This window comes from Bombus vancouverensis, chromosome 9 (genome assembly GCF_051014615.1).
Source record: "Bombus vancouverensis nearcticus chromosome 9, iyBomVanc1_principal, whole genome shotgun sequence".
Taxonomy (NCBI): Eukaryota; Metazoa; Arthropoda; class Insecta; order Hymenoptera; family Apidae; genus Bombus; species Bombus vancouverensis.
Window position 1 is genome coordinate 5,272,052 of NC_134919.1, and position 25,725 is coordinate 5,297,776.

A 25,725-nucleotide genomic window follows, 5' to 3' on the forward strand; every position below is an offset into this window, starting at 1 on the left:
CGAAACAATAAATAAAGTATTAATGCATTAGCAACAAACATTATATGGTGACTTGGAATTTACGAAATAAAATATATAGTGATGCGCCAATAAATACATTTTATACTGACTCAAATGAAATAATATAAAATGTTCACTTACTTTCGTTACATTAACATGTCATCTTTTGGACGATGTTTTATTAATAGATGAAAGGAGGACCGAGACGATTATATTCATAAATTGATATTGTCTCCTTTTTTAAATTGAAAATAGAATTATATTGCGAATACATAATTTGTACTTAACTGTATTTCATTGTGTGTAGCAAAATTAGCGTCTCTACTTTCTTCAATATTAAGTTAAAAATTAATTCTTAAAATAAAAATCCAGTAAAATAAAACAATCCTTTTCGTTCCAGTGGTGAACGTTTATGTATTATGTTTTTAAATAATGTAAAACGACGCAATATACAGCAGAAGGTAATATGTGGAAAGAAACTCGACTTTGCTGGTATCGTGTGTGTTACGTCGCGTAACACTCTACCTAGCCGAGGCCACACACCGCGGGCAATATGACAACCAGATGCCTTCGGATACTCGCAGCGTATCCTCCATAGTTTCAAGGACCTTCCATAAATCTCATAGATTTCCTAGAAAAGGTCCTTCAAACAAACATCTGTCTCCGAGAAATTTCTAGAGACTATTGTCTACCACGGCGAAAAAGAGAAAGTTAGTTTTTCTCACGTACGCTGCAACTTTCCTCCCACTAACCACTTTCTCTTGAGGGCGGTTAAGACCCTTCGTCTAACCAATTAACGACGAAGCCTACTCCCTCACTCTCCTAACTCAAATCGTCACGAACAAATCCGATGGTCCCGTGCGCTAGACACACCCATCCTTAGCTTTCCTCCGACATATCATCGTCTCCCAAGACAGTACTGATTTTACATCCTTCGAACGGTCAACATCCTTCAACCAGGTATACACACCCGTAGATCAGTCACTCATTCATCTCGTACATACGCACCAGTGTAACTGCCTTCGTTATAAGTTGTGGAATAAACGGTGAAATATAACTTACTACTGTGTCATATTCATTCAACCACCTCTGTTATCTTAACCGAAACAGGGGAACGACTACATCGCGGCGTCGATTCACCGAATCGTAGCGAGAATTTACGCCTCTCGCTGACGCGTTTTCCTCGCGACCGCGTCTCTCCGCGAACGGTCGTATCATTTGGTCCTTCGAGCCGGATCATCAGTGGCAGTGGATAGTTTCGTCACCCATCCGGTCGAAACATTCGATCTTTCGAGCCGGATTCAGTGACAAGTGAAAAGTGTGGACACGTAACCGGTCGAATCATTCGATCCTCAAAGCCGCATCACGCGTCAAGTGAAAAGCGCATACCAGTGACACCCACTATCATACAGTGCCACGTGAATCCAACATAACCAGCAGCGGAAGCGTTACCCCCCAGCGAGGTCAGTAACGTCAAGGATCGTCACCCTTGAAGAGGTATAATTCGGTGGTTAAAACGCAACCACGCAACCTCCTGCTGCAACTGGACAATCTTCAACAGAAGTAAGTTATAACCATTCCACTCTCACTTATCTAACAAACAATGGCAACCGGAAACGCAGAGAAAATTACCTCCTTGCATCGGAGACGAGGCTTTCAAATCGGTCGATTTACCTCTGTATCGAAACGACTCGATGAATACGAAAAATCTACACAACCGATTAAGGCCCGATTAACGGCCTACATGACACTACTCGACGACGCGTGGAAACAATATCGATTGTTACAAGAGGAATTAGAAGATTTAGGCGAGATAGACGACGCGCGCGTTTCCGAAGTAACCGACACATATGACGATCTTGTAATCCGAATACACACCCTCATGGATGATACACCAGCATCGTCGTCGAAATCACAAGGTTCCGAGTCGTCTAATGTCGCCGAGCTGACATCAGTTAAACTGCCGGAAATTCACCTGCCTACTTTTGACGGTGCCATCGAAAATTGGCACTCCTTTTACGACTCCTTCTTATCCACTATCGATCGAAGCGAGCGACTTACATCCGTGCAGAAATTTCACTACCTACGATCCTCTTTGACCGGAAAGGCCGCGCGGAGTATACAATCGTTAGCCCTCACCGAGTCAAACTATGCAATCGCCGTCGACGTGCTTAAGGAAAAATTCGACTGCCACCGTCAAATCTGCATGCGCCACCTCGACTTGCTTTTCGACTATCCGAAAATAGTTAAAGAGACACCCGAAGCCATAGACGACTTTCTCGAGACGGTCAAGATAAATATCCAAGCGTTAGAGAACCTCGGTGACCCAATCACATCAAACACCGTTCTTCTCAAATTACTTACATGGAAGCTACCCCCAGCCATCATTCGCAAATGGCAATGCACCTTACCAGACAAGAAATTGCCGTCATACACGCACTTAATAGACTTCTTACAAACAAGGACAAACGGCGATCAAACGAACGCTCCAACACCAATGAGAAAAGGGGATACCTACCAACACACTCGTCACCGACAAAACGTACGGCATGAACGAACACATGTTACAGATCGGATGTGGATGTGTCCGACCTGCAAAGGATCCCACGAACTCAGATATTGCAAGGTGTTTAAGGCCAAATCGGCTACAAAACGCCTCGAAGTTGTAAAACGGGCATCGCTCTGTATAAATTGCTTAGGCAGAGGTCATTCACTCACCCAATGCACATCCGGTTCATGTCACATGTGCGGGCAACTCCATCACACATATTTACACCGAGCGCTCACTCAGGTCAGTCCACGGGTTTCAAGCGATCGGGCCTCAAGCGATCGGTATTCAAGCGATCGGTATTCCAGCGGTCGGTCAACTAGCGGTCGGTCGTCTGGAGATCGATCGTCGGGCGGTCGTTTGCCGCACAACCGATCCTCTAATGGACGATCTCCACCTGGATCATCGCAACAGCACTTTACACATCGATCGAGACGCACAACCGAATTTTCGCGGAGATCCACCCAGTCGACTCCAAAAGACCGAGAATCTCATCCTCCACATGAATCTCGAGCATCGTGGAACAAAGGCACCGACCGAAGCTCATCGCCCAAACACCAATCGAAGACGAGGAAGAATTAAACAAATAAACCTGCGCATTCCTAGCCGCTCTGAGCCGATTCAGCCCTCGGCGAGGATACTGCGCGAAAATCATCACGGACAACGGCATCAACTCCGTCAAGGTCAACAGGGAGCTGCTGGAAATTCGGACCCTATGGCAGTCCGACGAACCCAAGAAAAGGAGGCACTAGTTTTCACGACGACCAGCAGATACAATGGATTTTCAACCCTTCAAATTCGCCATCCCGTATCACCCAATCCGAGTGATCTCCCTATCCTCATTCCCGGTCACTTCCCAATAGGTGACGCACTAACGAGTTTACGGGGGCGTGATTTCAGGACAGCTTTACCATGCCGGCATCCAGTTGACAGCGTACCCACCCGATCAAGCACCACTTCAGGAGCTGAGGGAATCATAAGGAACGCTACCGTGCACACGACAAGTCCCAATCACACGACGTCCAACGGTCATTCTCCACCAAGGATCATCACTAAGAGAATGCAATTCGAGCGGGTCATCGGGGGGAGTCCAGCCTCCCAATCAACCTCAAACCGCCGCACCGCGCTTGATGAATCTTCACCAAGCACCACCGACGTTCCCTTCGACGATACTTCCTGGGCCGAGGTGTTTAACGACACTTCCAGAAGCAAGATTCACGACACTTCTTGGGTCGTGAATTTCACCTGGAAATCGCTCGGCATCGACGAGGAAGACGGCGATCTAGACTACAAGGGGGACAACGTGCCATCCAGGCAACGGGCCTTCGGCCGCATCGCCAAGTTCACCCTGGGGACGACAGCATCATCCGGACGGCTGTGGTTCACGCGGCAAGGAGCATCTTGGATCGAGGTGCCACGCAGCTCGTCCTATCATCGAACTAAACCGATCCAGCAGAATACGGGTCATCAACAATCAACATGGAGTTGGGCGGCAGCTCCAATTAACTTTACATTTACAGAACTTTTGATCGGTACCCTCTCAACGGGGGGAGTATGTTACGTCGCGTAACATTCTACCTAGCCGAGGCCACACACCGCGGGCAATATGGCAACCAGATGCCTTCGGATACTCGCAGCGTATCCTCCATAGTTTCAAGGACCTTCCATAAATCTCATAGATTTCCTAGAAAAGGTCCTTCAAACAAACATCTGTCTCCGAGAAATTTCTAGAGACTATTGTCTACCACGGCGAAAAAGAGAAAGTTAGTTTTTCTCACGTACGCTGCAACTTTCCTCCCACTAACCACTTTCTCTTGAGGGCGGTTAAGACCCTTCGTCTAACCAATTAACGACGAAGCCTACTCCCTCACTCTCCTAACTCAAATCGTCACGAACAAATCCGATGGTCCCGTGCGCTAGACACACCCATCCTTAGCTTTCCTCCGACACATTATCGTCTCCCAAGACAGTACTGATTTTACATCCTTCGAACGGTCAACATCCTTCAACCGGGTATACACACCCGTAGATTAGTCACTCATTCATCTCGTACATACGCACCAGTGTAACTGCCTTCGTTATAAGTTGTGGAATAAACGGTGAAATATAACTTACTACTGTGTCATATTCATTCAACCACCTCTGTTATCTTAACCGAAACAGGGGAACGACTACTTCGCGGCGTCGATTCACCGAATCGTAGCGAGAATTTACGCCTCTCGCTGACGCGTTTTCCTCGCGACCGCGTCTCTCCGCGAACGGTCGTAACAGTGTGAGATTTTCAAGAGTGTTTTGTAGTAACGATAACTTTTGGAAACTTGAAAATATTAGCATAATTGATAGAAACGTAAAAATATTATTCGTTATTTCTAGCTAGAGAATCTCAGTTTTATTAATTTCTACCGCGCCCAGTTTGGTTTAGAGTAAATTGAACATGAGTGGCTAGTTTTGGTGTAAAATATTACATTTTACGATATTTGTAATAATCCTGATCGAAACGATGCGGCGCATGAACTCTCGATTTAAAAGAATGCAGTTTTGAACTCAGGATTTCATAAAGGCTACTGAAATAAATCAGAATACATGAAATTTAATAATTACATTCCAGAAATAGTCAGATGAAGCGTTGCGCTTCCGAAGTTTAAAGCAACAACAATTCCCCCCCCCCGTTTTATAGCTAAAAATTGAAACAAACATGTATATTTACAAAAGTATTTTAGACACACTTTGTCTATACCCGTGGTTCAATGCGAGACTCCAAACATCGTGAATCAAAATTTTTGGCAAGCATCAGCTTTTTTAAGAATTTTATACTATCGCGTATTTATAGGGACGAAAATCGCAGTTACACACAAAAGAGACTAAATTCACAAATCATGGACAATACAACTATTACGTATTTCACGCTTAATACTAACTATTTGTAGATAAATTTCAAAACCATAGTTTCCTTTACTAATGATTTCTTGTTAACATATTCTTTTACATATCAACAAGGACGATAATCAGTTCTTGTGTTATATACCAAATATTTAAAAATGAAATTCCATTTTTCCGAGAAAATCTCGGAGAAGGCTGAAGATATTTCCAATTATTCGTCTCATCGTTCGAAGAAAATTGGCGAATAGGGGGAAGTTAAAAAGTTACACACACGCGGCAATCCGGTATTGTAGGAAATCATTGTAATTTCGCCGGGTGACTTTAAAAGTTAAATTAGATTTCAACCCCAACGGGCAACGAATTTACTTACGCGGTAGCCGCCGTTAGCGTGGAAAAGAAACTTGTCGGGTTATTACCGCCATAATCTACTATACTAAAAGTAACTCGAGTTCTCTTACGGGTCTCAAATAAAGGTTACGAATAGACACGTACATGCCGTAACGTTCGAAATGATTCTCGGAGGGTGCATTTACATACATTACTAAACGCTTTTTATCGCATTTTCTTTGAAAGTTCATTCGACTGACGAGCATCCCTTTTATGACACACTTTTCGGTGAACGAGCCCCATTCAAAAGACCAACTGTGCACTCTGACAGCGTATTTTCTGCATTTCTCATCTCTAAAAGCTCGCACGTATAATCTGAGAAATGTTTTTTCACAACCGAGTGAATAACGAATGGAAACACTACGACTAAATTCTTCTGATTAACTTTGACATCGTCTGTTCCTAATTTACTATACTCCGTGTACTCTGTTTTCATCTGAGTTTCGAATGTTTGCATTTTTGGCAGTATCTTCCTATCTTTGCTCCAAAAGAATTTGCTCCAAAGTTATATTACGCGATCACTTATGCGATTACAAAGTTGTCAGTTCTTGATATTCCATAAAACAGTAGAAAAATTCATAATTTTCATAATGTCCACTACATTATGATTTATGCGGCACATTTTACATGAAATTCTAATAATGAATTCCCTAATGTATTCTGATAATGGATTAAATGCAACAGATCTTTTGCAAAATCAATCCTACCCACCTTGCACATTGACATTCTGTGATATTTCGCGTTTTATCAATATTTCTGATAACAAATATAAATATGGATTTATTCACGGAAAACCATAAACCTGTAAAGGTACTAGAATATCCCAGAGAATATTACACAGCTTTGATTATTTTATTTTCATTTGTTTTAAACCCTTCTACCGGAACGAGGTACCTACGTATTGGTACATTTTCACTTGTTCATCTCTCCATTCTTCATTTGATCTAATGCTTTTTGAATAAATTATGAACTTACTGTCTCCTCCGTTTCGTACCATTGTTATATCACTCTTGGAAAACCTCTCTATTATCCCCATTAGATACGTTCTTTATTTATCATGGTATACTTCAACTGTCATTTTGAATCAATGGAATAAATGAAAATGTTATTGCTTTTTGATATTTTTAATAAACACTCGAATTAACCAAAATTATGAATATATTATTATTATTAAACAATATATTATAACTTTAGTCTAAATATATAAAATTACAGTAAACTGATATGATAAGTTCAAGTGGTTTTATACTCGAAAGAGGGAAGTGCATTGATCAACTTCCAGCAAGTATAAGCATATTATGTCTTAATTATAAGACGGTTGATAATCGAATTGCCACTGTCGAGTGTAATACAAGAAACAACTTCATTTTCAAGAGTTTCCACTTAGAGAGAAACCCTTGTAAAGATCGAGGCAAACAACCAATGTATAAAGTTTGTTCAGTTGCCAGTAAAGGACCAGTAAAGGATGAATCATTCGTTACTCGAAGCTTCCTTCTTCATTGTTGGGCCAATTGCTGATATAATTTATAATACAGCTCAATATCTAGCTATTTGAAAAATTATTTTCTGAACATAGAATTCTGATTCATTGTCATTTGGTTGGCAATAGATTAGGAATTAATAATATACTTACATGTGTGATTGTACCTATAAATACTGAATTACATAGAATTATACTTTTATATACTCTGCAGCCTGTGGATGTTTCTGCAAAATCATATTTTCATGAATATATCGCTAGATAAAAATTTGTTTCATTTTTTAAATATAAGAAGCACTCCACTTTGAATATTTTATATATTTTTCCATATTTTCCAATTAAATTTCCTATAAATGCATGAACATCCACGAACTAATTATAATAATTATCACATATAGAAGCGATAAGAGATTGGGGAGCAAAAACAACGTCGTTCATTTGAATCTTCCGCCATTTTATTTCTATTCACAGTCAATAAATTAACACTTGTTGGAAACCATACAAGAACTGAGAGACGATAAGAATTACGAATTCGTTACCTCTATAAAACCCGCAATTAATCAATAAATATAAAATCAGCTTATAAAAAGGTTTCAGCAACTCACGCCGACGCGATTGCCATTTCCTAATTCTGTTTCCTTTTTTTCATTTATTTCCTTACTTTATGTACATTATACATATATCGCATCAAATTGTAAACTTTGCAAGAAAAAATGGACTAGACCGCTAAGTAGATGCTTAATAATTTTTATTTTCATTTTCACTAGCGATTTAGCGACTCTCTTAAACCACCGTGCTTTCGTCGAATTTCCTCACGGTGACCACACATTTTTCTCAATTAATCGATCGTTTAGATCAAGATGGATACCGTCCGTTCGTTTCACTTCACATTCGTACGAAATTCGAATCGCAAACACACTTAATGCTTTTACTAAGACACCTTTACCCTCACGTATCTATCTCTTCAAATTACTTATTTCGATTATAATTCACTGCATCTATTTTTATAACGAATCTGACTTTTTTACATCAAATGTTGCGTACTTTTTCTCGAACTAATAAAATTATTTGTATTGCATCTAATCATACTCTCAAAACGTTACTAATTTTAACATTTTTTCCATGCACTCTCACATTCTCTCTTTTTTCCTCACTCTCTTTCTTTCCATTTAGTCTCGCTCGTCGCCACTATTCATTCTGCTTTACTGTTTCGTTCTTACGTTTTTTATTTTTTTATATATTTTTTTCTTTTTTTTTTTTTGATTCGTCCTCTACACGTAATATTATTCTCGATGGAACGGACAAACTATGCCATTACCGTAATTTGCGTACAAGAAGTAACGAGGATTTTGGCTTCATAATTCGTTCTGCAAAAATTCGTAAAATTGTTCTCTCTTTCTTCGTATAGCGTCTCCGTTGGAAATATCAACCTCACTTAATGTCATGTTCAAGATCAACGTAAATCAACTTTCGTCTCGTCGCTTGGACACGATCGAACCTTGCAATACAAATCACTTAATGCGGTATATTGATAAAGTACGTATTTAAACAATCGCTATTATCATGGAAGCAGCGTGTGTCAACTTATTTATTCTCCGGGATCTCCCCGAGTCAAATCATGGTTTAGAGTTTCACGTATTCCTAGAAAGTTTCGTTTCTACGTAGAATCGATGCTCTATTCGTCAATGGTCGTACGAAAAAGTGTAACAGACTTGTTACAAAAAGGGATAAACCTTCTAACAACTACCTTGTAAATCGATAATAATGAAGAAGATAAACATGCATCTTAAAAGCCTATATAAAGATTTCCTAACATTTGCTCATCAGTCCGCTATTTTGGATAGTCATCGAATCGCTTTTGTGTGTTTCATTTATCCTTTCGAAACGAATATATATTTTTATATATTCTATTTACAGTATAATAGAGTTCTTAGACCGTATTTTGATAATCGTACCATTTTGATAATTTCTTGTTGTTTTCTTTTTATTCACGAATTCCCATTGGTTTTCATTCCTGATCTCGTACTGCGTCGCTTTATACTTTTTTTTAAATTCGTCTATCATTTTACACTATACAAAAGATATACATAAGAACCAACGGTATGATATATGTAACATATGTATATTTATGTATAGAGATTTGTATAGTCTAAAGTTTTGGCAAAGGATTGGATCAATATAAAACATCGTTAGGTTTCTATGCGTGCTGTATATGTACATACAAAAACTTTATAACTTTGAACGTCTTTTTTTTCTCTCTTTTGCAGGTATAGTCAATATACACATGTACAGATTTACCATCTTGTCGAAGAACTAAGTTGCATCGATGATGGGGATTGTCGATCATGTACTAATAATGTAGTTCTTTCAAATAAAATATTATCATCGAAAGAATAGAAAACATCGATGAAGTCAATTGTGTTACAAGATTGGACAAAATATTATTGTACAAGGAACTTCGATAAATAAACTTTCGATTTAACAACTCGTTATACAATTTCACGTGAATTGACTATCTTTTTCCAAAGATTCGAGTAAGTATCTCTAAATAAAATTGATTATTTGTTTGAGATAAGAAGAAGAAGAAGCTATACAATTTACAACAAAATATTATTACTATTATTATCATTATTATAAAAATTAGAAAATTTAATTGAAGGAAGAAAAAATGTCATTTAAATTTTGTAAGTACCTAATACTCCACTATTTTACCCAACTTGATTACACTCGAATTTCAAATATTTTCTAGTTAAAAAAAAGCTATAATATATGTATATATATATATAGTAGCTTTTTTTAATATTATATATATATATAAAACTGGCAATAAAAAAAAAGTTTCTAAATTATAACATTTAACGACAGATCATTACGATTATCACTTAGCTTTCTTATGGCATTAAAGTAAGTCAAACTCGAACATAGAAAAAAATGAATGAACACCATACCCCATGGGAAAGTTTAAATTGTGTTGGCAGTCTTTAATCTAGATGTTTCTGGCTAATAATCAGCCACTTCTTATAGAAAAAGATTAAATAGCTGACTAAAGCCCAACGTCGAGTAGGATCGACGGATCAACGTGTCTTTTCTCGTTTAAACATCTCCTTTAGTCTCTGTTCTCGTAGCTTAGTATTGTATACAAATTGCAAAGACGAATCTTTCTATTGCATATTTTTACCTATTTACAAATTATTTAGACGTAAATGCAATCTTATCACAATATTATTATTAGTAATTATACGAGCGTCGAAAACGATAGACGAGATCATGAAATGACTGGCAGTGACATGGCAAGCATTTCATTTGTTTCCTGTCGAACATTACTGCCAAATTCTTTCCATTCACGTACAAGTACAAACGTCGAAACACTTTGCTCACTTTTCTCGTCAAAGATGCTTAAGTTTTCTTTTTGTCCCATTTTGTCTTTTTATATTTTTTTCGTCGATAATGAGAGTTATGAAAATTCAGAACGAGAATAATCACGTAATATTCTAATCTAATATCGAAACAAAGTTGAAATTCTCGTTTAAGAAGGCGAGCAGTGCGGCAGACTTTTGATTATAAAGTAACGAGGACAAAGAATCGATAAGGCAATAAAAGTTAGCGAAGCACCGTGCTATTTCTTTCGACTCGAAGCTCGAATGAAAACGAAAGAAACCCTGCACTGCATCATTCACGGAATATATTGGACGTCGAGCAGCATTATATCGCTGATTTCAAGCAAAACAATAAAAAGATTCATATACGAATCATACATCTTGCGTTTAAGCTCGTTTTTCAATTACAACCATTTTCATGCTTTCCGATATAAATCTTCGCTTGATAAATCAATTAAAATGTTAAATATTATTACATAATCAATCTCATCATCAATCAGTCATATTCAATCATTCAGATCATAATCAATCAGTTATATTCAATAAGCTTCAACAATTCACCTTTCTGCAAAGATTTCTCCTCTAAGCTTCGATGAGATTAGTCGAGTTGCTTAAATTCAAGTTGTAACATCAAATTACCTGACATATAAGTAGTAACTTGAAATCTTTCAATCAGTGTGAATTTTTGTTTGACTTAAAATCCCCTTTCAAGTGAAATCGTTTGCATCGGGTAGCTTCCTTACAACCAGGTTGATTAATTGAAACCGGATTTTAGATAGATAATTATTATCTTTTACAATAGCTTCGGTATATTACAGGAAAGCTACAACTTATCAAACGAGCTAAAACAAGACGTACCGATATACCAATCTTTCTATTGTATTCTACTAATACATTGTACTTACTCCACATACTTTCAATAATTATCTCCATATATCTTCGAATACTCATCAGAACATTCGAACCTACAAAGAATCCTGATACCAAAATTGTTTTTTATGGTATATTTGCTATCAGTCCACCTATCTAAACTCGTGTCGAATATCCTAACCCCTATTAAGTGTAGAGTACTTATGACGCGGCAGAAGAACTCTCTCCAGTCGCCATTGTACAGTCGCGTTGATGTATAAAGTTCGTCCAAATTCCGCGTGAAACGGCGCGTAAGTGCATCAATAATTTGCGAATGGAAATTTACAGAAACACGTAAGAGTGCAAAGTATGAAGGCAAAAGGAAATTTCTATAAGTCTCGTTCGAACTTCACTCGTATTGCGCTCTACTGGTAACTAGTCTCACCGCTTTGACTCTTATTGGTAGCTGGCTGGGAAGTCGGTGATGCCCTGGTGAAATTACTAAAATTCTTGGTAGGTGAGTCCGACGCAACATTGGCGAGAACTTTATCTCTTGGTGGCGGAGCCGAGCTGATGCTGGATGAGCTAACACCGGAATCGCTGGACTTCTCACTGAGGCAACCCCTCTGACCCAAACCGGTGATATTGCCGGTACCTTCGAGGCCAAGGTCACCGCTGCCAACCACATACTTCACCATGCCGCCGAGTTTCTGCCCGCTCTCGCAAGTATCCTCTATCACCACCGTTTCGCCGAAATTCCCTCTCTTCGCAATGAACCGGACGTTGCCGCTACGGAGCAACGGCGATTTGTCGAACTGGCCCTCCTTCTGGCTGGTTACGTTGCTAGTAATTGGTATGTTAGGATGAAAGTCGTCCTTGCTATCGGAAACAGTGCTCCCTTCTGTGCTGACACCGCTGACGTTCTTCGTGGATGCTGTAGCGTCGAGATTGTTCTCTCTGGGCAGCTTGGTAGTCGTGGTCGATTCCGGGCTTACGGTTCGTCGACTGGTAGAATTCTTGTGAGCGTCGTAACAACCGGAGTCCCGCGGGAACTGGCGGCGATTAAACGGTGAACAATGGCCGGATGTCTGGCCAGAGGTTAAGACCAGTCGACTCACCTCGTCGCCCTCCGAGCTCGAAGCTAAATCGCCTTCGCTTCCGGCTATTAGGACAGAACAAAAACCAACTTACAGTTTCGGATTTTACCTTTGGTTTTGCGCGTTTAGAAGTGGCCAAAGTACGGGTGTAGTCGTAAGTGATCGGGGTAAGTGACTTTGGATTAGGTCGGAGTAATGTCTGATTTTGGACGAAGTGCATGAATTAATGATGAGTTAGCGAGGAGAAGTAAATTATCTAGTGAGAGATGTGGCGATGGTGTACTTTGTTATCTATTATACAGCAGCTACGAAAAGTATTTATTGTAGGATTTACATTTAAGTCGAAGTATGTTAAGTTCTGTATCATTCAGTACGGCTAGAAAAATTTCGTACTACGAAAATAAAGTATATGAAGCCTGATGATTATGAAACGCTTCATTGGAAAATAATGGTGCGTGTCCTTGTATAAATAAAGAAATAAATAAATAAATATAAAATAAAAACACGATCTACAAAAATAAAAAATTTAAACGATCTGATATAATAACTCACATTGAAGGTCATTTAATAGTTGCACAGCTGTGAGTATCTTCGCGCGATGTTCTGGCTGATGTATGCGCAAGTAATCAAGATCCGCAGCCTCAATTTCCCTGAAGAGCTCCAAATCCTCGTATCCGTTAAATACAAATACTGGAATGTGTTCCTGGAAAACACATTATTCAACATTTCAATATTTTTAGTTTGTCTTATTTAATCAATGTCTTTGTCTGAAACAGGACAATACTGTTTCTTTAAACTATTTACATTTAAAAATTAAGCTATTATAAGATTTATGATATGCATACTATACTACTATTGTTATATATTATTATTAGTATACTATATACATGTTTTGATATTTTATATATATTTTTTCCACTAAATGGAAAATAATGCTGCCAGCCCATATATATTATATATATTTATATTTTAATGACATATATTCTTATTGCGATGCACTATACCGTTTTCACTAAAAGTATTATGTTTTAATCATTTCGTACCGTTCTTAAACCAAACGTGACATCTTTTTAAACATGGACCGGACTTGAAATTTGAAGCCAATCCAATCTTCTTACATCCAATTCATCAACAAACTACTATATTCGCGAATGTAATACGTTTTAATCACACATATTCTCCTTGCGATATACTACTATACTCTTTGCCAAACAAAACCACTATATCTGAATCATCTCGTTTATTTTTTTAAAAATCAACGTAACATCCTCTTAAAAATGTACCAGATTTAAATCTCGAAGCCAATACAAATCTCCTAACACCCCCCATATCACCATTTACGAGGAAAGAACGTACACATTTATCACTAAAAACACCGACCAATAAAAAAGGAGGAACAAGGAAAGGGGAGAAAACATGGAATCGATGAGGTAAGATAAGGATGGAAAGAAACAGATGGATATAAAAAAGGGAAGTGTCGACGAAAAAAAGGAACACGCGACGTTTCAGTGGTGCTGTGTATTGTACGCGGTATAAAAGGTGCACGCAAGAAACGAGGGGAGCGGGCGGGCGAAGGTTGGATATGGATGAAAAGAGAGAAGTCCAGGAAATAAAGAAACGTATAAAAGCAAGGTTCCCTGCTTTGCATTCGAAGCGATGCAAATGCGAATCAGTTTGTTCGAGCCGTGGCAAGATATTGCTCTCTACCTGAAGATTCATTCTCTGCAAGAGCTCTTGAACGGAACCAGGCTTCTGCCTATACCTCTGGCCCCACTTCCCCCGGCCTTCGGGTTCGCCGCGCCTTGGAACCCTGTCGTTTAGTATCTCGACGTTTATGAACTTGAAGTGGCCTATCCTGTTGTGCAAAACACCCTTCCATAGGCCGCTCTTGTTCATTTGTACCACGTCGATGATGTCTCCCTTCTGCAATAAAAACCGTGTTGCAATTTGCTTGGTGCTTTCCACGTGAGAAAACATTGAGAACTCTTGCGCCTTCTAATTCGAAGAAACCAACAGATTCGACGCTTTGTATTTCTGTTCGCACTAGCTGGTATTATCGTGAAGTCATGTAGGACTAAGGAATATCGAGGAAAAGAGAAATAAGGGTTCGTTTTCACGAGGAGGTAAGCGTCGAGTTCTGGCAGTAACGATACTTTCTAGTTCTGGCAGGGACTCTTTTCAAGGGTGTACGTATATGGTGCGATCTATAGTTGATCAATATGCGTGTTTCAGCTGGTTTTGCTACTTTGGTAAAAATATGTTCCGTATCTACAGTAGTTGCAAAAAATATCCCCCCCTCCGCCCCAGTGCATTTATTATTGCATCTATTTGCCAATTAATTCGATCCGATTATAATAAATTTCATATCGGTTAGTAGTACCTTTGGATCATTACAAACATTTGATACTATGAAAATGATATGTGGAACCTAAAAAACACTTCATGGGAAAGTAAGAGTATGTATAAATACTTTATATAGTCACTGCATATAAGTCGAAACCATTGGCAGACAAATATATCTGATTGCAACTAAGTATCTATGATTTTTTTCTTTATATGCATAATAATAGCTCACGTTTGGATAACTGGGTGCAATAAATAGAAGATCATTTAATTGGAGACGAATTAACATTTCGTTGGAATAAATGGAATTCTACTGTAAGTTTATTCATATTGAAGTAGTTATTTCATATGTTCTGTACGAAAGTTTATTCGTAAAGAACGTATGTATTGTCAGAAAAAGAGTTTCATGAATATTTCTGTCTCATAAAAAGTTGAGTTCTACATTATACGTTATCATCGATTCGGTGTTTTATGATATAAAGATATAAAAATAAAAATATATATCGTGGATTCTAAATCGTGGTACAAGTAGGGTGACGGAGATTCTACGACTCAAAATAAGAGAAAAATCGAGGAAAGTAAAACAGTGTTGGAGGTTTTACTATCCAATGTGTGCATTTAACAGTTACAAATAATTATTGTGAGTTTTATATCGAATGCAATCTTTGGGTTTATTTATTATCAATACTTACTCATTAATACGTTCTTAGGGCGTGGAAATGAACATAATGAACAAAATAAGGGACAAGTAATAAACTGCTCATTTGAAGTGTACATTTTAGTTTTAATTGAGTCTAATCTATTATTTGCATTAAAATATTATACGTTTGCATCACGAAAGTGTCAAATGTCAAGATTTTGAACAATAGTGAAATGATACTACATAGTGCTATTTAATATATATGGCGATTTAACATAATGCGTTATAATACTTTGATCACGCAATAATTGATTACTTGAAACCCATTTAAATTAAACAAATTAATTCAGATATAATTCATGAATACGTGCTTGTTCAAGGATTCGTATCAATCACAGACATAGAGGAGCGCACATGCAAACATGTCTGTGATTAAACTAATCTGAGAGTTATTGTGTATCATGAATATTTGCGTGTATATAGAATGAATATTATGATGTATTCCTACAAAATCACTCAACTGTAAATTTCTTTTTCTCTTAAATAACCCCAGATATGCTCGAATTTTTATTATAATAAAATAACAAATATAATTGGACCGCGGATGTTAGCATAATAAAACCTATAAATACCATATTAAAAGCTCTACATTAGACATTTTATACATTTTTGCAAATTATATACGTTGTGTAAAGAATTTTGTTCCTAAAAATTCATGAACATCCATAGTCCAAGATATAATGACATGAATACATTTTATATTTGAAAAATTACTAGCATAAGATTATAAAAGCTACCTGTATAGAAATTATACTATAATATAGAAATTATACTATAATATAGAAATAAGCAATGTAAATTTCTGTAACGGCTAAGTCATTTGTGATAATAGTTTGCAAACAAACCTTAAACTTTAGTGCTTCCTTGTCATAAGGGCTAGGCGTATAATCGACCAGAGCCCTGGCTCTGCAAAGTACAGGCCCGATAGACGTTGGACTGATAGCATCCCTGTCTTCGCAGGATATCGAGCTGTGATTGCTTCCTGCACGCACAAGTGCCTGCGTGCTCGAGCCACTTCCGCTTGGGAGACTTTCCACGCTGCTCGCGCTGCACGGGAACGCCTCGGATGATGTGCGGTCCTGACGCAACCTTGAAATCTTCCGTTGCACGTCGTGCCTCAAATTTCGTGCTCGTCCTGCGATCCCCGCCCTCGTATCGCCCTCAAGTAAAGCACTAGCTTCCGACTGGAAATTTTAACGAACGATTGCATAATATTGAAAAATAATGAACATCGTTCCGACTTTTTGCTTATATCGATGGAAATGAAAAGAGGAACTTCACAATGGTAATAAGTGAATTAGGTCGAAGACTTACACGCAACGAATGCCCGTTTCTTCTTCTTTTTTCTTTTTTTTTTTTTTCTTTCTTTTATCGGATATGAGATATTAAATAGCGTACTTTTGGAGTTATGGAGAAACGAAGATTAATTTTAGCATTTTGCTTTTCTCATGATATGGTAACGTATGACAGCATATTAACATCCACATTAACATATTTTGTATAGATCGTATAAAGATATGTCTTTTCCATATTTTTACTTTCCCACTTCATTTCGGATTGCACGGAAATGCCCGTATACATTTTATATGATTCTTTTGAATTATATAAACTCTTTACTCATTTATTTGAGTTACATCTCTTGTCGAAGTACTATCGAACGCTATTTTATGTACACATATATATCAAATTTCTATATTTCGATTTATAATTACTTTTTACAAAAAATTCTATACCCGATGGAGCACACAACATATCAATAGAAAAAAAGACACATGTACTTTTATATAACCAGTGGTCGAATAATAATATGAAAAGAACGTATTCTTAGCTCTTCTGGTGTAAATCAGTTTACGAACAGATTGCTCAACGACCATTTAACTAAACGAGCACAATCAGACGCTCTCTCTCTGTGTCTTTGCTCGTTTGATCTAAACGCACCTTACTCGGCCATACGTTACGAATTCTAGGCAGTTCGTTTCGCGTAGTTCCTCGATGATCGATGCAAAGTCTGTCAATGAAATCTTTTTACAACAGGGACTGAGATCTGGATCCTTTTTCGTGATTCGAACGAGATCGTTCTGTGATACTGAGAACATGCAACGATTATGCGTAAGGCACGACCGTGGAAGATTCACAGAGTCTGACGGACCTCGAGCTGACGTCGTTGTCGACTTGTCGGTGGAGTAGACGCACTTGTGTAACTGTATATCTTGGTGATAATGTACAAAAGCGTCTACTTTTGTGTTTTTCGATATGTGTACGTCTTTAACGAAACGCTAGCTACTCGGTTAAAGTGTATCTGGCAAGTAATTCAATGAAACAGTACGAATTCGAATGACAAAAGCATGCATGCAATCGATTCTACTTTGAACTGATATCGACTTCACCGATCTGGTTTGAGATTTAAAAGGAAGTGACTTTTTTTTGGAGAGAGTAAACCGAACGTGTGTTTTACAAAAATTATTGCAGAGAAGTCAAACGTGACTAAATGTTATTGCCATGTAAGCGTTGTACGAGAGATCAACCAGATGAGTGAAAATGAATATTAATAATGTGAATAAATTACTTACCCTAGAGGATAGGTAAGATACAAGAAATTAAGGAAGGAACTATCCTAGATGTCTATGTATAGTAAACATTAGAATAACCACAATTATAGTATGTTGAGTTAAAAGAAAAATAATGTCGGTTTCATTTTCATTTTTATAGACGTTTTGACCCATTCAATTCATTCTTAATTGTTGATTCTTAAAAATGACCAAGTTTCATATTGGTGATATGGTTGAATTTCAGAATTCAAAATTTATTTCAACTTGTTCAATAAGAATTTTCTTCTAAATTACTTACGACATAATAACAATTTATATTTTTAAACATATTATAACAAATAGTTTAATATTTATTTAAATATTGTTTGATCATACATAATGTTGAATTATCTTCTGCAGAGTACTTCGCGTCATTGATCCCCTTATTAATTAGTAGATTAGTAGATAAATATATAAAACATTCAATGTGAAATGCTTATTATAATGCTTTTAACACTAGAACTGCCGATTAAATTTGCACCAAAGTAATCGAAATCCGTATATTTTATCAAAAATTATTCGAATCCCCAAACATACACTTCTATAATTCTTTACACAAAAATCTAAAATATATTTACGTATTAACCCTTCTCGCTATTTTGGTAGTTCTAGTGTTAATCATATTCATAAGTACATGAATTCGAATAATTAATCACAGTCCATTAACCAATATAAAACCAAACAAGAAAGAAAGAATAATTACTACAAAATAATCTTCCCTAAAATAACTAAAAACGGATAACGAACAAATCATCCTTTTCTACAAACCCCTTGAACATGCATCAGTTCAGCAAGAATAAACATCGCTGGTTAGTGTTATGTACCGTACATTTAAACACTCGTTCTAAGTACAGCCACGGATCATGCAAACATACTGATGCAAAAAAAAAAAAAAGAATGAAACGACAAAGGACAGAAAATTCGAGAGAAAGGAGACACTTTTGTGAAAGGAGGACTTGTATATGTCACGTACTGTGTGTACGGCGGCCGAGTGTTGATTCTCGAGTTCTTCTTGATCCTCGTAGTCGCTGCTTTGGCTCGGCGATAGTCCTTCCTCGCCGCTACTCCGGCTCTAAAATGTTGATACTCGCAGAGACAGTTCTAATTCATGGATATGTAAAAGGAGAAGCGGGCTCTATTTTTGTCTAGTAGCACGTAAAATGCTCGTTAGAGAAAGAGGAGATCAAGAGTCGTTATGGAAAGAAAAAATGCTAGTTCAAAATCAAACGTGAAAAGATACCATGTAATATATAAATGTAGATCGAGTAGTACAGCAAAACGTGTTACAGTATGTGTCGTGAATATAATAAAGTAGTTGCTATACGTGCATATACGAGGGTCAGCCCAAAAGATGTGCATGCCATGAGCTTCGTAGAAGATGAAGTTAGGTCACATTTAAATTGTTTGTGTCGGTTTATTTTATACATTCGATGTATCCCGATTAGTATTAATATTGAAATTTTCCAATTTTAGTAAGTTACCTATTCTCTTGGAGATTTCTTTTATTATCTTTGAATTTATTTATTGCTTTTAAGAAGAGTTTTATTTAAACTAATCATTTAATATTATTTCGTGAATTATTTTAATTGATTTAAATTAATCGTTATCAATTTTATTTAGAATTATAGAAATACTAACTATTCAATAGAGTCAAAACATAATTTGAAACATAAGTTGGTTCATTATGTAAGCAACGCTGTTGTGATTTTAAAGAAGAAAATGGAAGGGATTGGTGGACCTGAATTCAATGTTTTAAATTCCGCGAGAGAACGTAAAAAACTGTGCTGATAATACCAACAAACGTTTTATAGATTTTTAGAACGATCGGACTCTTGACTTTTTGAGTCGCAGTTGTATAAAATTCATCCAGCATTTTGACATTTTGATATTTATACAAATTATTCAATTTTTAATTTCTTCAATTGCATGAAAATATTTTATTTTATTAAAACATTATTTCAAACCGCAAAACACTTTTAGAGGTAACTGTTTTTTATTAAAATAATCTTCGTGTAAAAATATAATTGACGTATTACATGTACATGTAGAAGTGTGAAAACCTAATCACTTTAAAGTATTATAATAGCAAAAAATAAAATGTATCAAATTTCCATCGAAACATGCCCCAAGGAAAACTTAAGATAAAGCATTCTCTTGTGAATTGAAAGTATGCCTTTATGTACAAACTCCTGATATATTGTTAATATCGTAGGGCCGTACAACTTGCGATAAGACACCTTAATACGTAGCAGAAACTGAGAGCAGCGCACTAGATGTTCCAAAACTTTGAATTAAATTTCTGAAAATTGCATTCTCAGCCATTCACCGTGAAGTTCATGAAGCACTGCTGTCAATTAGTCTTCGTATGAAAAAACTTTCTTTTCCATTGAAACACACTCAAATTTTACTTTGTCTCGTTGGTAGAAACTAAAAACGTTAAATTTGATATGAAAAGAGATCTTACAGGCGTTGCATAAGTTCTTGTGAAATCTTACGTGATAAATTGTAAGTAGCTATAAACATGATATAGAATTATCATTCTTGATAGATTAAGCCAATTTGATAATCATTGTCAAATGTTTCGTGCGTTATTCTTGTCTTCGTATAATACTTCTATTATTTATAACAATAATACTAGTACTATACACAGCACTGATTATTGCGATGATTCGATAAAGATCCAATACTTTGACAGTAACAGAATTATTAAGAAATCACACGGCAATCGATTGTTTGGATTTCGAATATGTCAGACTTTTAAATGCTTAGATGTTATTCAAAGAGTTCACTGAACAAATGACAAAAGTAATCTTTTTTAAAGACGGAAGCTAAATTAAGTTCGAAAACAATTCCCAGGAGCATGGAAAAATTACAGTATGATAAGAGGTTGTTTTAATCCTAAAAGGGTATGAGAAATCTTCATATTTTGTTTAAATGATTAGCACAAGTCACTCCTAAAACGTTTGAATTAAATAGAAATAATATTTTCTTACAGGAAAAGGTAAACAATTACACACATGAGAAATCCATTTTGTACAAATGATTATGAAGTGAGAAAATGATTCCTAATGGCTTGTTGCATTTTTATTTAATACCTCTAATTTGCATGATTTACCGAAGTTGCTTGTAAGAAAGTGTAGTTGCATTGTTTAAAGCAGTAAAACCGTGGCGACCATTTAGTACACTAATAAAAAGAAATTGCATGTTACACAAGTAGATAGCAACTGCAGGCTACGCATATCTACATGAATTAATGATACACTTAGTATTCGGCGTGTCAATGTATGAGTATATGTATGGAAAGAAATAGAGAATGAGGTTGTCAGTTCTGCCTAGATGTCAGAATAGGAAACAGGAGCTACATATTCCGCTTCCACGGTCAGATTATTCATCCCAAGGATTCTGCTTAAAGTTAATCACAACTCAAATTCATTAATTTAATAGTATAAACTTATAAATTAGTTACGATGATAAATAGATAATTGACGTGTATTAACAATAAAAAAATTGGATTTTTTATTATAATACTAATAATATTAAGCAATATCAATAAAGTGGGTTTTTTTAATTACAATATTGTGCTGTACAAATGCAGCGATGGACGTCAACAATAAGGAGGTCAAGATGAACCACTTGTGAGCCAACTTTACCAGCAAAAAGTTTGTTGGAAAACAGTTTGGTTGAGATGAAGATAAAAGATTGAAATTCATAATTCGTAATGCATTCATTGAAATGGGAGAAAATTAACGATAAATTCATAAGAATAGGTAACACTTTAAATTAAATGTTACATGTTAATACAATTTGAGGGAAATCTAAGAAACTGCGTAGATCAAATTCTTTGCAATAAATTAAATTTGTAAAGCTACAATCTCTGCGAGGTTATTATAAAAATTAATTATATTGTAAAACACTTTCCTATTCTTTACCTTTGCACAAATCCCAATATTTCATATTCCACATTCAATAATAACCAAAAATACTGAGTACAAAATATTTGATATCCATTCAAAGAAAAATATTCCAACATAGCTTTAGTTGTGTAAAAATAAATACGCACAAAAGGTACCAAAGCCTACTGAAAAAGAATGTTTTTCGTTAAATGCATTTTTTACTTAAACAGTGGTATCTGCAGTTTTGGAATATTCGATTTGCAAAATTTCAGAATATCCAATTCGTTATGTTCGGTTCGTTAAGCGAACTCAACGAAAAGAGTGTTGCGAGGACGGGACGTATCGTTTGATTCGCATAGATACACATATAACTGTGTTAGTTTACACAGTTATCTATTTGTACGTGAATGCGAGAGAGAGAGAGAGAGAGAGAGAGAGAGAAAGAGAGGCAGATTTGTTAATAGATAGTACCAGCGAGACCATACTAAAGACGAAAGCCTCGATGGTGCACAGCTAACCGGTAGGAAAAATCCATATTCATGAATACTAGACCCGTCTGCTTAGCTATGCGTCTAATCTGCAGAAATCTCCGATTCTAGACTCCAAGATGTTGATGCTTGTTCCCTGGATGTGTACGTACTGCTCGCGTAAAAGCACCACGCTCGAAACCTATCCGTAAGTTTCGACAATGGTATTGCGTATGCGAAGTAAATGGAACGGTATGCAGTTCTGGCTCGGTTTCATTAAGTAAACGAGAAGGTAGTGGTTAGGAAAATGTAATCACACCTCGATATTAGAAATTGGCGAATATTGAAATGATCTTGTGTGGAACTGAATTTTTTCACCATTTTGTGTCTCTATTTAGATAACATTGAAAATTGACATGTAATATATTGATTTTCATTCTTATAAGTTATTGTTCGTTTCTCGTGCCCACCGACACAGTCGACAGTTTTAAATTCATACGCTGCATTCTAAAAGCTGAACGATTCATGTAACACCATACGGCGTAAATATTAATGATTCTGACATCTCTTAGCGATGACAAAGACAGAATGAAGATAATATTATTAGACGTATAATTTCCCCTGACACGTAAAATTTGAATTGAACGTGATATTGAAACGTGGATTTATTTCTGTTTTATGATAGATTTCCAACATATCTACGATGTCAATATTTGGAAATAAACGCAAAGTAAATTTAACATACGTAGTAAGCTACTACAGGAAAATTTATCGAATCGTATATACTCGTATGTAGTAAAACAGCAAAATTAATAGATAAATCTCTATCGTTTGATACGTGTCTTATTCGATTTACGTATCTGTTCATAACTGATAAAAACTTTCTTCATTTTACTTAATGTTCTAGCAATATTTGATTTTAAAGCGTTATAGTTCTATGTCATATATTTACTAATATGTTAATAATACATCTCTCATAGTATGTAATAAAGTACAAGAGGAATATATACAATCTTTTGATGCTATTAAACCAGTTGTAACACAAATATGTAAATTTTATATTGTTTAAAATACTGTAATATAGGAAAAAATTTCTTGTACAATATTTTACCAGAATCCTTTGAATTTGCCTCTAAAATAAAAATTTCATGAACTGCTTCACGAAGAGTGCTTAAGAATACCATTTGCGTTATCGCGAGCTACATATATGTATAAAGTGCTTGAATGTCGCCTTAGAGTTCACACCATTTGTTGCTGTGATAAGACTATATGCAATGTCTTTCGAAAGGGATTTCTTTATGCGAACTTACCTGGACGTCGCTACTCGCGTAGTCTCCACTTTCTCGAGAAGCTCTCGAGTGCGTAAGTGGTATGATAGCTGGTGGATTATTATGACCTTGTGGCACAATAAGACCTCGCATTGTCGAAGTTGCACCTTTCCTGGAACGATCTCGCGGGAGACTGATGTCTCCGGCAGTTCGAAGCGAAATAATTCCCTCACCTCTGTTTTCTGGCCTTAAATTCAGCGTGAAACATACTCTGAAACAAAATACAAGCATTTTCTCAAGCTCTCGAAAATTTCTTCTACATACTATTAGTTTCAAAATTGTATCCTTAAAAATGAACTATACTAAAATTTTATGCTTTATGCTATCATTAATCACTAATCATTTATTACGTGTCCATTTAGAAAAACTAATATATGAAAGTAATATATTGTGAAATTAAAAGCATTATACTTATATAAGAAATTTATATTATTCAATACGTCGAAACTTTTTAAAATGAAGAATAAAAGAAAATATGTAAAATATTATTTGTAGCTTATATTATTTAATAAAGGTGTTGCATTATTCAACATCATACAAAAATTATATTGTATTTAAAAATAATTTATAAAATATGACGCAAACGTTAAAGAAGAAAAGTTGGGAAAGACCGCTTTCATTAAAACTTATGTTTTATATTTGAACAAGAAACATAAAGACAATCTGGAGAAAATACTTATTTTCTAACTTTTTAGTAATTTCCTTTGATTTCGCGCAATAATACTTCATGTTATGTATACGTTAATATTGAAGATCTAATACTTAGTTGAATCAAATATTATGAGAAATTTACATTAAAATTTTCAATATCGTGAAATAATCTGCAAGTAAGTTTATAGGCATGTATGGTTCTTATTCGTTTTGTTATTAAACTATAAGACTAGCACTATTCATGAACTTTATGTATTTTGTTATATATGATTAAAAATGTTTGCGGGCTTCACCTTCCATTTTGAATAGTCGCTGTTGGTACAGGACCACCACTGGCTCCCATGAGGAAGTCTTCGGGGTCTGACTCATATGGAGGTTCGTCATACCAGTGTTGACCTCCAGGACCCAAACCCAGTCCTCCTCCGCAACGTGCATCCTCGTCGTACATGTAAGTGTCATCTGAACATTAAAAATACATTTGTCATTACCTTGAAATACAAAGCAGCAATATTACGATAAATTCTTTTACTAATTTCTTAATATTAATATTAGTGAATTTGAAGTTAAACGACGACAATAAGTATTTATTTTTCTCTACATTTAATTAAAAACACATGTTCGCTGATATCGAACGCAACATTGGCCAAACTTCATTTAAAAAATATTTATTACATCTAAAATACAAATATACAGATAAAATAAAATCTTAGATATATAATAATATAAAAATTTTAGAATTTCGATCTGTTCAATGAAAATACAAGATTTTAATTAACTTTAAATATAGAAAAATAAGCCTATCTCTACTACCATTTTTTTTTAACATCATTAAACATATTTTTTAACATCTTTAAACATCTGTTAAGCATATAAATCATTCACAAGACACATTGATCAATTTCATAAATTCTTAATTTATCTCGTAATTTGCTATTATTTACGTCATACGTTTTTAAAAAACGATCTCACGAAAATAAATAATTCGTTTTCTCAAAATTGAACGTCAATCGAGCACTTATATAAAAAAATTGAAAAATTGATAAAAAGGATATATAAAAAAAATAATGTATGAAATTGATAATTCAACAATAATATTAAAAAACGAATTGAAAACAAATATGCAATTTAATAAAGCCA

At 35.8% G+C, this 25,725-nt stretch overlaps 1 protein-coding gene across 2 annotated transcripts in view; it reads right to left on the reverse strand.

Annotated features, from left to right (window-relative positions):
- Positions 1–7,732: 7,732 nt before the first annotated feature.
- Positions 7,733–25,725, reverse strand: part of LOC117163447 (uncharacterized) — a 371,317-nt gene continuing 353,324 nt past the window's right edge. The window contains exons 9-15 of one of the 2 annotated variants that reach the window (XM_033345728.2): positions 24,882–25,047; positions 23,920–24,148; positions 19,223–19,321; positions 16,507–16,845; positions 14,326–14,541; positions 13,171–13,321; positions 7,733–12,683 (exon numbers count right to left, since the gene is read on the reverse strand). In XM_033345728.2, coding sequence (XP_033201619.1) covers positions 11,947–12,683; positions 13,171–13,321; positions 14,326–14,541; positions 16,507–16,845; positions 19,223–19,321; positions 23,920–24,148; positions 24,882–25,047 — 1,937 coding nt within the window. In that variant the 3' untranslated portion in view covers positions 7,733–11,946. The remainder of the gene's footprint in view (positions 12,684–13,170; positions 13,322–14,325; positions 14,542–16,506; positions 16,846–19,222; positions 19,322–23,919; positions 24,149–24,881; positions 25,048–25,725) is intronic. The other variant, XM_033345729.2, reaches the window with a different exon arrangement.